This window comes from Enhydra lutris, unplaced genomic scaffold (assembly GCF_002288905.1).
Source record: "Enhydra lutris kenyoni isolate GAN:26980312 unplaced genomic scaffold, ASM228890v2 scaffoldscaffold99, whole genome shotgun sequence".
Taxonomy (NCBI): Eukaryota; Metazoa; Chordata; class Mammalia; order Carnivora; family Mustelidae; genus Enhydra; species Enhydra lutris.
This window is the reverse complement of record NW_019154183.1, coordinates 1,984,027-1,997,897: the sequence shown is the minus strand read 5'-3', so window position 1 is coordinate 1,997,897 and position 13,871 is coordinate 1,984,027. Positions and strand designations below refer to the sequence as shown.

The 13,871-nt window shown below is 39.9% G+C and overlaps 1 protein-coding gene across 1 annotated transcript; it reads right to left on the bottom strand.

Moving 5' to 3' along the window:
• Positions 1-891: 891 nt before the first annotated feature.
• Positions 892-13,362, bottom strand: LOC111139318 (lysozyme-like protein 1). The gene is made up of 5 exons (XM_022491579.1): positions 13,266-13,362; positions 12,238-12,400; positions 11,590-11,748; positions 1,922-2,000; positions 892-1,128 (listed from the first exon to the last, which is right to left on the bottom strand). Exons 2-5 carry the CDS (start codon positions 12,374-12,376, stop codon positions 1,059-1,061), a joined length of 447 nt encoding a protein of 148 aa, XP_022347287.1. The 5' UTR covers positions 12,377-12,400; positions 13,266-13,362; the 3' UTR covers positions 892-1,058.
• Between the last annotated feature and the right edge of the window lie 509 nt (positions 13,363-13,871).

The following is a 13,871-nucleotide window of genomic DNA, read 5'->3' as shown; positions in this document are numbered from 1 at the left end:
AACTAACAAAATCTATAGATCTAAGGCTGGAAGCAATTTTGCCACCATGATGTTAGTTTTGAATTTGATAGATTTAATTTAAAAAGATGTTGGGACGTGGGGAACTGTCCTAACATTAAAGATGACAGCTGCAACTTCCCCCACTTATTCCCATTAGTGTGTCCATTGGGATTGTCTAGATGTCACAGAAACATGTTCTCTAGCAGGGGTGAGTTAAGGAGGGGCAGTGTGTCTGCTGACCAAGAGAAGAATGACCTAAGTCTTCAGGAAAAAGGTCAGCAAACCATGTTCATTCATCTCCTGCTCTTCTTGATTTGAGTCTTTTTTTTTTTTAAGATTTTATTTATTTATTTGACAGAGAGAGATCACAAGTAGGCAGCGAGGCAGGCGGGGGCGGGGGAAGCAGGCTCCCTGCTGAGCAGAGAGCCCAATGTGGGGCTCGATCCCAGGACCCTGGGATCATGACTGGAGCCGAAGGCCGAGGCTTTAACCCACTGAGCCACCCAGGCACCCCTTGAGTCTTCTTTTTAAAATAATATTTATTTATTTTATTTGAGAAAGAGAGAGAGAGTTAGCAGGAGGGAGGTGTAGAGGGAGAGGGACAGAGAGTCCCAAGCAGACTCCACACTGAGTGTGGAGCCCAATGCAGGGTTCGATCCTACGACCTGAGCCCAAACCAAGAGTCAGTTGCTTAACTGATTGAGCCATCCAGATGCCCCAGGAGTCCTCTTTTTAAATGAGAAGCCATTTCAGGGCCAAAAGAGCCAGTAATCCTTATGACAAAGATGGAATTTTGTTCTTTTGGGGGCAAGAACTATTTTGCAGGTGATTTTTCAAATCTCACCATTGTGCTTTTCTGACACCGCTTAAACAGAGTCAGGGCGAAGTAAAGATACCGAAATGGAAATATTTATTTCCTTAAAACTATAACTTAGTTTTCCCTCTCCAACTTCAAGAAGGAACATTGGGAGGAAGGGGGGACAAGGTGACGTGAGAACTTGGACATTCACTACAAATCCTAGGGAGTGGTTGCCGAGCCTCCTGGGTCCAGTTCCAGTTCATGAAACCTCACAACCCTTTTTCCACTCAGACAGGTCCTTGCCCTCACAGTGTCTCTTCCAGCCTTGCCTAAAGAGGAGAGGGAAGCAGGAACAACAGAAAGAAGCATGACAATCCAAATATCCGTAGGTTTAAAACCATAGGCAATTAACCAAATTTACCAGCAGCTCCCAGGATTTAGTTTTGTTTCTGAGATCCAATGACTTTATCTTTTGCCTTAAGACTTTTCTCTTCTAGATTTTCTCCTAGCTCTCATTAGCCTTAGCAACAGGTAAACACAATTTTTATAGGGATGGATCATTCAGTTCAACACCTACACCACTGAAAATTCAGGTTCCCCAAGTGAGTGACCTGATTAGCGATGTTCACAGGAAACCTAGCCTTGGGTAACTGGGAGCACCAGAGACCATGTCTGTGCATTGTCCTAGGCAAGCTCCCTGCCAATGGATGGTGTGTAACTGACATGGTCATTTTTCTCTCGCTACTGCATGTTCTCTCTCCCCACAAGATGTTGCCCTAGCCCTCCAAGATCTCGTCCAAGTGGAAAGCAAATTCAAGCTTTTTTCCTCTGGTGTATGGCCTTCACCAGAAATTCACATGAGGAATTGCTCTGTTGTTTGGAATACTAATGTGAAAAGCAATTGCAAACCGCCATGACTCATACTGTCTCTCGTCCCCATAGAAACCCCCTTCGCCGTGTTCACTGTCCAGCCACACACTCATTGAGAAGGGAGACTAGGTCACATTAACATTGTGGGACCTCTCTGCAGAGGTGAGCTTATCAGTGCCCAATGAGGTGTGATGAATGGACACGGTTGGTTTTGGCCACATCAGCCAAAATTGGCCAAGGAAAAACTCTTACCAATAGTTCATCCCTTCTGTCTCTTTAGCAATTTTCTTCGCACAGATAATTGCATCTGTGAGGTCATCCGTGATCAAGGCTGTAAGAGAGAGGAGTAGCGTATTAGCTGAGACTGTTATTTGAGGGGAAGCCCTGATCAGGTTTTCTGCACTTTTCTCACTGCTTGTTGGAACAGGAGAGTGGGATGAACTATAAGCCATGTTCTTATTTTTGTTGAGCGTCTTCACAAATCAAAGAATTTTTTTTTTTTTAATTTGTAAAGTAGCCACATTTGGACTTCTTGAAGTTGCGGTCCTAAAGAGTTTTGGGGAATGTGTTTAGGCACAGGAGGAGAGTGTCTTCTGTGTCCTAAAGAAATACACAGGTAGGAGGACAGTACAATGTTTTTTTCTCTACTGGGGATGCTTTGGCACTTATGATCTCTTTATAGGTAAACTTGTCTATTTAACTTTCCAGTTTGTGCATTAAAAAAAAAAAAATCCATCCAAGGTGTTTTTTACATGCAAAAATGTTTATGTCAGACACATTAGTCTTTGTTAGTTTTTCTAGGGCTTTCAGACATAACAAATCTTCTGATTGCAAATGAATGCACTGGCCTGAGCATTCTTTCCTGCTTGCCCAGAAGCGGCCTCAAAACCCTCCATGCAAACATGACAGAAAAAAGCAAATAAAGTCCAACATCATTTCTGTTGCACTTCTTCAGAAGTAAATGCAAACACAGGCTTGGGTGCAGAGTGTTTATTAGAGATCCACATCTGTGCAAGAAAGGGGACAGAGCTGGAGTGGGCAGATGGAGATGTCCAGTTGCGATGCAGGCCCATCGAAGTTGCACAAGTGATACCCAAATGGCTAAGTCTTTATGAATCCCTCTCAGTTAGTCCCTGGGTGTGGACTGCCCCGGAGGGGCACAGTATTAGATGGGGCAGTCCTCTGTAGCTAAGACAACCCCAAAGGAGTTTCCAGGGAGATAGTCTGAAAATTACACAGACGCTGTTAGAGCCAGACATCTTCCCTTTAAGGGGAATCTGGGAGGTCCATCTCTCTCTGCCCATCACCACCACCAATCAAGACACAAAAGCCTACACTGTTTGATATCATTTTTATTTATTAATTAGGCCAAAATTTTTAAAGGACAGGGTAATGCTCCAGGTTGACAAGGGTGCAAGGACAAAGGCATTCTTCAGTGCTTGCTGGTGAGAGTATAATGGGTTCAGCTTTTCAGGAAAGCAATGTAATAGTATGGGTCAAGAGCCTTCAAGTGGTTCTTAATCTTTCACCTAGTAATTTCTCTTTCTGGATCTATCTTTTCTTTTCTTTTAAGATTTTATTTATTTATTTGACAGACAGATCACAAGTAGGCAGAGAGGCAGGCAGAGAGAGAGAGGAGGAAGCAGGCTCCCTGCTGAGCAGAGAGCCTGATGTGGGACTCAATCCCAGGACCCTGGGATCATGACCTGAGCCAGAGGTGGAGGCTTAACCCACTGAGCTACCCAGGCATCCCTTTTTGGATCTATCTTGAGGAACGAGTTATGAATGTAGACAAAGATTTATTTATAAAGTAGTTTACTATAGCTTTGTTTATTTTACTTCCAAATGGAAAAGATCTAATTGCCTTATAAGAGGGGTGTTCACATTAATAATAACAATACCTTCGTAGAATGAAACAGGGTGCCATTTAAAATCAAATGTTGACATGATTTTGTAATAGTGAAAATGCTCCTAATGTAAGGTTCTCAGTATTGTAGAAAATATCCTCCTAGGGCTACACTGTCCAATATGGTGGCCGTTCCCTATGTGGGACTATTTAAATCTAAATTAATCAATACAATCAGAACTTTTGTGCCTCAGTTGCTCTCACTCCATTTCAGATGCTTTATGAATCTTTATTGTGGCTAGTGGTTCTCATAGTGGATAGCTGGAGAACATTTCCATCAACCTAGAAAATACTATTGGACAGCACTGGTTGAGAGAGAAAATAAAAAGATAGTCATCGTTACCCGTATTTGAATGTTTAGCTCTCAATTGTGGGATAAAAAGGCTCTTATAACTTCACCGCATATTTCTGAACTTTTGACAGTAGAAATGCATTATTTTTATTTTCAGAAAACTGTAACCAAAAAAGAATAATGTCAGCCTAAACAGATCAATACAATACACAATTATTTTGTAAACTCAGTTGAAAATGGAGTTTTTTCTTGAGTATGCCAGTGTAGTTGCTAATTGGGTTGCTTTCTCAGATAAGCTTAACTAAAAGATAAAGGTAGTGATAGATTTCTTTTGAGCAAATTCATTCTAAATCTTTTTTTTTTAAATTTAAAACAAACTTCTATTAACCAAGAAAAAATTAACAAAAGGTATGACGACCTCTAAGGGATAACCAATTGAGACATTATGCAAATTTAGTAACATCTGATTCACAGTAAAAACCAAAGCTTTGTTAGGTTATAAGTCATTCGCCTAATTTCTAGAGAGATTAGTTAGAATAGTAATCGTTCTTACTAAGAGCCAACCTTTGTTGAACACTTACTGTGTGTCCAGCTCCTGTTAGGTCTCTTCGTGTATTATCTCTATTCAACCTCAAACAACTGTGTGGGTGCATGCCAAGGTCAGCCCTTTAAATGAACCTGCATTCAAACCCATGACTTAACTTCTATTGCCCTTGACTACTTCCTTCCAACTCAGACACTTAAGCAAAGAGGCCTGCTTATGGAATACTATAGATGCCAGTGAAGTTGAGAATAAAAACATAAATATTCATTTTTCGAGTAATTATTTATTTATTAAGAGATGATCCTAACTCAAGTGCTTGGTATCTGCTGCATGTTCAAATTACCTAGAGACACGTCATTTGGGGCACACAAATGCTTGGTAAGTGCTGAGATACCATTTGTGTTTGAAAGTGGTTGGAGCCTGTTTCCTAGGAGAAGTGGGTCCGGTGGGCCCTCACGGGGTGGGAAAGAAACAGGCTATCCACAGTGGGGAAGACGCAGAGAGTATTTGGTTATGCCAGGACAGTACAACGTCATGTGGAAGGCTTGTGTTGGAGGTAAGGCAGTTTGCTTGGCTGGAGATAGTGTGTACCATTGGCGAGAGGATTAGGTTCTCAGGCCCATGTGGTGGAGACCTTGTAGTTTGTTTGTTAGTCCCCCACTTTGCTGTAGCTTTTTGTAACAGTAATGAGATATCTTGAAAGTGCTAGTTGGACGTGACTTTGAATTTGCTTGGGAAAATGCGTGAAGGGAGATGGGGGCTGGGAAACGAGAACCTGATGTGCTGAGATGTGAAAACACAATGAAATCACCACAGAGGGGCAGCAGAGGGGCAGAAATGAGGCAAGAGAGCAAGTATTTCTAAGGCTCCAGGCCAAGAATTGCTTCTGCTCCATTTACTTTAAATAGACAAGTCTCTGCAGTCAAAGGGTTCTGTCGAACAGCAAAGCATTATTCAACCGAAGAGTTTATTCTTCCACATAAACAACAGAAAACATCAGCAATCTACACACAGAAAGAACTACGGTATTTTCAGGTAAGTTAGTTGTGCTTCAATGTCTCTCCGTCTCTCCCCACCATCCTCTTGCTTCCCACCTACTGTATCACTATCATGTCCACAATTTACATCTCCTTCCTCTCTCTGGAGTGACAAAGGCCAACTCAGATACCCAGCTGATGGGAAATAGAGAGTAATAAAAGTAGATGAAGCTAGATACAAGAGACAACAATCACCTTCCTTTTCCTTAAACATCTCTTAATTTAATGAGGTCTGTGCTGTTGGAGGAAAATAAAGATTGATATTATATTATTATTTGTGTGTATATATGCATATATAAAAATATTCTGTCCAAATAGTTTGGGGATGGTAGGCAGGAATTTTGGAAATAGATTTTGGCCTGGGAGTGAGATGCCATGGTCAAAAGGTGCACATGACCCGTACATGTAGGAAACTTCATGTTTCTCATAAAGAGACCATAAGGCTAACTTGTTTCCGGGTTCCCATGACAAATGTCCCTACTTCTGTAATACGTGGGACAGAATGACATTGTCCATAATTAAAGCTTCTCTGGCCTGAGGCTGAGGGAGGCCAGCTACTGAGGGGTGATTAGGATATAAAACCAACATCCTGTTTTCTATTTTAAAGCTGTCTCTAAAAATCTCATGCTCTTTATGATGAGAAAGCAGATAGGAGTGTTTGTTCACCTCTAACCATGAACCGTCCAACATTTTAATTTTCTAGAATTCAAGATTGCCTTGCAGATATAGGTTTGCCCGAGACTTCCGTATTCGAAACTAAATTGAACAATATTAAATTAGTCAACTGCATGTAAAGTCAAGCACGGCCATGATGGAGAAACAGATTTTCTCTCCTGCTGTAAACAACTAGGAAACTAGACAAAATACATGAGCACATTATCTTCAGATATTAGGCAAAAGACAAGGCAGGATCATGACCCTTGAGAGATAGAGACCGAAGAAGAGTCTTATGATCACCATGACTTCCTGCCCAGAGGCACTTGCTAGACCAGAAAGGTAAAACCTAGGCAGGAGATGGCAATTTAAGTAGAGGAGACAGAGATAAGAGGCGAAGGCAGCTGCAATCTATGAGGAAAAGTATCTGAAGGTTGGTGGCCACCCAGAAGAAGAACACCAGAAATCGGCATAGGGATTCCACTGAACCTTTGGCCAAAGGCTTAAACTGGATTTGCAAAGGGTAAGACTCCACGAAGCTAGCTAGAAAACAATTACCAGAGACCCCTACAGTTACAGAGCTTACACAGGGCTGGGAGACATTTGATTTCTGACTAGTCAGAAGGGAGAGACTTCCTGGATATTCAAAAGACACTAGAATAGGCATGAGTTGTTGGTAGCACTAACTTAACCCCACCATAAACATGACTCTCAAACTTCCCTACCACAATTTTTTTTTAAAGATTTTATTTATTTGACAGAGAGAGAGAGAGAGAGAGGGAATGAATGAGAGCATCAGAGGGAGAAGTAGACTCCCCACCAAGCAGGGAGCCTGATGCAGGACTTGATCCCAGGACTCTAGGATCATGACCTGAACTGAAGGCAGTGGCTTAACCAACTGAGCCACCCAGGTGCCCCTCCCTACCACAACTTAAAAGCAAGTCTTAAAAGGGTCAGGCTGATCAGAATTAACTACTTGCCAAGATGAAATCCAACACTCCTTAAAGGAAGAAAACATAATCCAGACACTTAAAAATGTAACGTATACTATCTTTAGGATCCAACAAAATGTTATTATATGTGCAAAGAGGCATAACAATGTGACCCATAACCAGGGAAAAGATCAGTCAATGTTAAGACCCAGAAATGATACAGTTGATTGAATTACCAGGCAGGGAATTTAAGACAATTTATAAATATGTTTATTTATATCAAGGACTTAAAGAAAAACATGAATAAAATAAGGGAAATGAAAGCTATAAAGCAATGACCTTGCACAAAAATATATAATCTCTGAAATAAAACATTCAATGAATGAATTTAATAGATTAAGCACTTTGGAAAAAAGATAGAGAACTTGAAGATATAGCAATGGAAACTACTGAAAGTAAAACACACAAAGGGAAAAAGATGGGAAAAATGAAGAGCCTCAGTGACCTGAGGGACAACATCAAATGATCTGATACATACATCATTAAAGTTTTAGAAGGAGAAGAGATGAAAGCTATGAACTCAGGGATCCAAATTGTTAATGAACATCAAGTAAGATAAACACACACAAAAAAACCACACATCTTCTCTTTGAAGACTATACTGTATTCTATTTCTCTCTAGTTTTCTGAAATTTCACGAGGATGTGCCTTAGTGTGAATCTATGTTAATCAACATAGATTATGTGATGGGCCTTATAAATAGGAAACAGATGCCCTTAAGTTCTGGAAATGTTTTTTAAAGATTTCATTCTATCTACTGTTTCTCTTCTATCCTGCTGAAATGTGTTATACAGATTCATTTATTTTTCATATCCTTATTTCTCCTATTTTCCATCTATCTCTTTCTTTTTTATTCTGCTTTTAGAGAGATTTCCTCAATCTTATCTTCCAATTTATCTATTGAGTTTTTTGTGTGTCTGCAGTCATACTTTGAATTTCCAGGAGCTCTTCTCCAAATATTTCTTCCTTATAAAGTATCCTTTTCTTGTTTCATTGATAAGACATGTTATCTATCTGAAGATATCGTTGATACTTCCCTTTTTCATTTGAAATTTTCATTTCCCTGTATAGTCTCTGCTTTCAAAACAGTTATTTTTATCTCATATTGTTTTTTGTTTTGTTTTGTCTCACCCCTGCATGTGAATGACGTGTCTATGGAGTCTGGCGATTCTTGGTTATCTGCACCCATTTAAGAAGGAGAGACTTAAAAACTGATTTGTAGATGTTCTATACACAGACATGGGGATTTTCAACTGTGTATCTTCCTATAAGGAAGTCTGGCTAGTTTTGTTCATGGAGAGCTCCTACTCAGAATCTTTAGTTATTTCCTTTTCATCTGTCTGAATTCTCCTGGACAGATCTTCTCTTCTGGAGAGGATAGCCTGCTGCTGTCTGTCATTCTAGGATCTAAGTGGAGGAAAATTGTTGGGACTATGGTAACTTTAATTTAATCTCCTGTGTCTTCAGTATGAAACTCTCACATTCACAGGTTATTGAGGTCCCTCAGTTGACTTTCTACTCACTTGTCCAAAAAGGAAAGCTCCAGTGTTCTGCCAGAATTGGGGAGGAACAGTCAGTAGCTGAATGGAGTCAGGAAGGGAAACGGATGGTCTAGCTGCTCCTTAATTGGGCTTCTCATCGATTCTCCTATTTTCTACCTACTTTCATTCCAGTTTCAAGAATTAGCTGGTCCTGCTGATTTCTGAGCCCTTTTAGGATTCTATGGTTGCTTCTTGTCTTTCCTACTGTCAGTTTAGGTCTCAGATTTCTCTAATTACTAAATTAGCCAGCCTTTGTCCTCCTGCTTTTCAACTTCTAAAAATGTTCATGTCCAGGTGCTGTATTGAATTGAAGACTCCATTGGCAAACTTTTAGGGAATGCTTGAGCTTGACCATGGATGGGGAGGGGTTTAAAAATCATATCTGTAGGAAGGTGAAGATACTGAATGTTTTAGCCCAGAAGATAAGAAATTAAAGATAAGAAATATCTACTAGTTATTTTCAAACATTTTAACAAGTTTCTGCGTATAGAATGGAGCAAATTTGTTTTAAATAAACCCAGAAGGAAAAACTAGAATTAACGGAAGAAAGCTAGAAAGAGGTGGATTTTAGCCCAACAGAAAAATGTTCTAAATTAGGAATTGATTGACAATTGTATGATTTGCTTCAGGAGTTAGTGACCATACTCTTGTAATGTAGGTGTAGGGACAATTTACTGGAAAATTGACATATTGTTCAATCATTCATACATTCAAACATATGTACTGATTATCCTGTTTGTGTCAAAGAGGAATTAAAAGTTTATTTCCTGCTCCTAAGGAGTTTGCCGCAGAATATCTTATAACTCCTTGTCTTCAACCTTGCTCCTAATTCCTTCCATTCATTTATTTAATGAATATCTATTGAACACCAAAACTCTGGACAGGCACCCCTCTGGGCATTGATAATATATCAGTGAACAAAACAGATAAAATCCTTGCCCTCCTCGTGGTGCTCACATTGTAGAGAGAGGGCAGGATCTGTTGAATATCTCTTGTCTGTTCATCCCATCAGCCATGACCATCATTCAGGTCTTTCTATCTCTCACCTCAACCTTTGCAATGGCAATATCTCATACCCTGTTTGCATTAATCCTTCTAGAACAATTCTTAATCAACTGACCTCTCCCTATTGCAAGCAGAAATCGGTACATACATCTTACCTGGCTTCCCAGGCCCTTCATAATCAGGTAGTAATCAACCGTTCCAACCCTGGGTCCTGTTATTTGTCTTAACATCCCCTTTGTTCCAGATAACACAAATGTCTCACTTCTCCCTGTGTGTGCCCCATATCCTCTCCCCACATGCACCTTTTGGCTTCTTTTGTTCCCTTTACCTGGAATGACTCTTCTCTCCCTCTGAATGTCCAAATTTTACCTATCTTCCAAGCCTTAGATTAAATATCATTGTGTCTACAAGACTTTCCATGATTTTATCAATGAGGTCTTTGTCCTCTGAAGTCCACAGCACTCAACCCACACCTGTTTATAGTCCTTTAACTTCCTAAAGCATATGTTCTCTTTCCCAATACCAGAATTTATGTCTGATGCTTTCCATCAGCCTTTTCTGTGCACACATATATTTCTTAAATGATTGAAGTAGAAGCCTTAGAAGTGAATTCTAGCTTAATTTATACTGTTTACAAAATGTAAAGTGTATTTATTTGTCTTGTTCTGTACAAAGAAGCATCAATGCATGCTTTCAATAAATTGCTTTACAGAAGGCAGTTGGCAAACAGTTTTCTCCTTCTTATTGAACATACATAATGTCTCTATGCATGAAAGGGTAATAAGATAATTTTTCCACCCCTCCATTTTCATGGTTGGTTCACAAAAACCATCCTAGAAGAAGTAAGTCATCTCTGGGCAAGTAGGCCACAGGACAGTGTCACCCCAGGAAACTGTTGAATAATTTATTGGCATGGCATAGACCTACTTGCACATCTACTCCAAGATTTTGTCAAAGCAGAAAATGGGTAGATAGTCCATTATACAGCTTTCTTGCTTTTATCCCTGAGGACATTATTTTTTTATACTTTCTGATTGTTTCTGTCTTTTTATTAGCATATATAGATCATTCATATTTAAAATGATTATTGATATTGTTGATTAATATCTGCCATATTTGTAAATGTTTTCTATTCATTGTGCTTGTTCTTTGTCTTCCAATCTTCCTTTTTTGTGTGTATTTTTTGTTTTGTTTTTGCCTTCTGTGGTTTTAATTCTGAAAAATTTTCTCATTCAGATGAAGTGTAGAAATCTTAGTTTCATTAAGCCCATTTGCCATCCCCTTTCTAGTATAACTGTCAACTATTTCCTCTATATACACTGAGAACTACACTAGAAAATATAATTTATTTCTTACAATCAAATATAATTTAGAAAATTCAAGAAAAGCGAAGTCCATTGTATTTACTCATTTTTACTTCCATACTTCTTCCTTTGACATGTTGTAAGATTCATTGTTTTATAATTTATTTTCTGCCTCAAGAATTTACTCTAGTGATTGTTTTTGGCAGGTCCGTGAAAACTTCTCTTAGTTTTCCTTCATCTGAAAATGTCTTGTCTCTTCATCATTCCTGATGAATATTTTTACTGTACATAAAATTCTGGATTAATATTTTCTTTTAACTCTTGTGGAATAGTTTGCTGTTTTTTTCTCATGTTGTGGTTTCTAGTGAGAAATCTATTTTTCAAATGATTTTTCATCTGTAGGTGAGATTAGGCAAGATGTTTCTTTCCATGCAGTTTTTTTTTTAATTTAATTTTTTTTCAGTGTTCCAAAATTCAGTTTATGCACCACACCCAGTGCTCCATGCAACACATGTCCTCCATAATACCCACCACCAGGCTCACTGCCCCCTGCCCCAACTCCCTTCCCTCCCAAACCCTCGGTTTGTTTCTCAGAGTCCACAGTCTCCTGATGACATTACTAAAAAAAAAAAAATGAAAGTGTACCTGAGCAGGCCACATGACAGTGGTTCTTCTCTTGTAGCTTAGCACGTCTACACCATGTGAAACTGTTTATCTGAAAAATGCCATAGTCGATGCTTCCATCCTCCAGCTCGGTCTGAGCTGTCGTGTTGTAGTGGCTCTCGTAGTATGCCATGCAGATCCCTAGACAGGGAAAACCCAGAAATGCCAATAAAAGAAATGCATTTTTGTTCTCCAAGTCTGCTCTTAGAGGAGAGCTCCTACACATGTTACCATAATGCTGTGGTCCCAACAGAACTTGGGGAGGGACAGGGCAAGTAGCACACCCATGGGGCACTTCCAAAGTGGCACACCTAGTCAGTGGCTGCACCCGGACTAGGTCGGAAGTCAGGTCTGCCCTTACCATGCCAGCAAGGGAGGCGTTGTTTTCTCCTTCCCTTGCTGGTGTTATTTGTGGAGGACTCCAGGATTGAGGACATGAGGGGTAGGGAGGAGGAGAGGTGCCCCAGGGAGCATAATTTGAGAATATGTGGATAGCTAGTAGGAGTCCCTGGGAGGGGTAGGTAGAGCATGGAACAGCTGGGGACGAGGCAAAGCTGGGGGTTTGGAGACACTCGGCGTCTCATCAGGGACACCAAATGTAGGAAAAGAACAGGAAGAAAGAAATCTCACAGTTTCCAAGGCTAAAGCCCTGGTAATTGTCCAGGCCAGCCCTCGAAAATATTTTTGCCAGTTTACAGCGAGTGTAGACTTTGGGCTCAGTGGTCGTGACCAGGCAGCCAATCAGGGCTAAGATGCCAGCAGCCTTCATCCCCAAGTCTGTTGGAGGCAGAACCTGTCAAAGATCAGGAGAACAGGTCAAACAACCTTGCTTTGTCCTGAGTCCTGAGATTAAGTCTATTGCTATTGAGAACTTAAAAATTTGTCATGGTTGTGGGTGGCCCTGCTGAGAGGTTTTCTGTTAATTTAATTTTGTTTTATTTATGTTTTATTTTAATTTTTAAACCTTAAAAGCTGTTTTATTGCTATAATACATTAGTGTCAGATGTACAACATGGTAATTTGACAAGTCATAAGTTTATATCTTACGCCGTGTTCACCACAAGGGCAGCTACTGTCCGTCACTCCATGCTATTACAGTATCATTGACTATAGTCCCTCTGCTATGTCTTTTATTCCTGTGACTTATTCATCCCTTACCTGGAAGCTCGTGTCTCCCTCTCCCCTTCACCCATTTTGCCCATCCCTCCGCTTCCTGTTTTTTTTTAACCACTCAGAACCAGCATGAGGGAAAACAAAGTACAGGAATATACAGTATAAAGAAGAATGAGTGCCTGTGGCCACTGTCAAGTAAATGCTATTATGTTCCCTGGGTCAGGCGAGCAAAGAAATAAACCCTCCTTTATTGATGTCCAGTTAGAAACCACAGGGGGTGATACATCTCCTGAATTCCCATTTTAATGATATTATAATTATACTCTCTTAGAGTACACTCTCCAGTTGATAGGTGAGGCTAAAAACAAGGTTGAGTATTCAGAAAGGTGAGAGGAAGAATCATTATGGGACACGTTTTTACCTTATTGCTTAGTTACTTTAAAGACCCCATAATGATTCTTCCTCTCATGCCGTTGCTACCAAAGAGGCAGATTCCTGGTGCCTACCCCAGAGACCCTTTATGAAAGGAATATTCCTCTACTTACTCAATCAGTGATTGGCAGCTCACATGAGCTTCCTGCACCCCATGAAGCCATTTCTGATTCTGACAAGACACAAGTGATCTGTCTTCAACCAGGAATCTTTCTTCAGAGCCTTAGAGAGAGAAGAATTCTTAACTCTTGTTCCCTACTACCTAGAGATTCTAGAATCCTGTTTCTTGGGACTTGGGTGATAACTACGTTCTGGGCCTTCCTTACCTCTCTCTCTCTTTTTTTTTTATCATCCTCCCCAACAGCCCTCCTCACTATACAACTCCACTAGAGCCTCCCATCCAAGCACAAGCTTCTTTCTCAGGCAACTGTCTCCAAACAAGTTTGGAGATCCCACCAATATTGAGCACGTACCCCTTGTAGGTATATATCAGATTATGAACCACATTCATGTTCCATACTAATGTTACATAAATTATAAACATACATGAAACCAAGATTTGAAAAAGGATGAGATAGAGGTGAAATTAACATTTAAAAATTATACTAATAGCACAAAATGTCTTGTTATAATTTGTTATTAATAAAATATCTTAGTGAGGTCAGCAACACAACTCAAGATGTAGGAAAGATGGTCAACATCTTTCATCATTAGAGAAA

Excerpts from the sequence above, each read along its gene's own strand:
- LOC111139318 (XM_022491579.1), bottom strand. The coding sequence starts at position 12,376 with ATGAAGGCTGCTGGCATCTTAGCCCTGATTGGCTGCCTGGTCACGACC. Across the intron at positions 11,749-12,237 it reads GGGCTTTAGCCTTGGAAACT|GGATCTGCATGGCATACTAC; the intron begins GTGAGATTTCTT and ends TTCCCTGTCTAG. Across the intron at positions 2,001-11,589 it reads CTGTCATGTGGCCTGCTCAG|CCTTGATCACGGATGACCTC; the intron begins GTACACTTTCAT and ends TCTCTCTTACAG.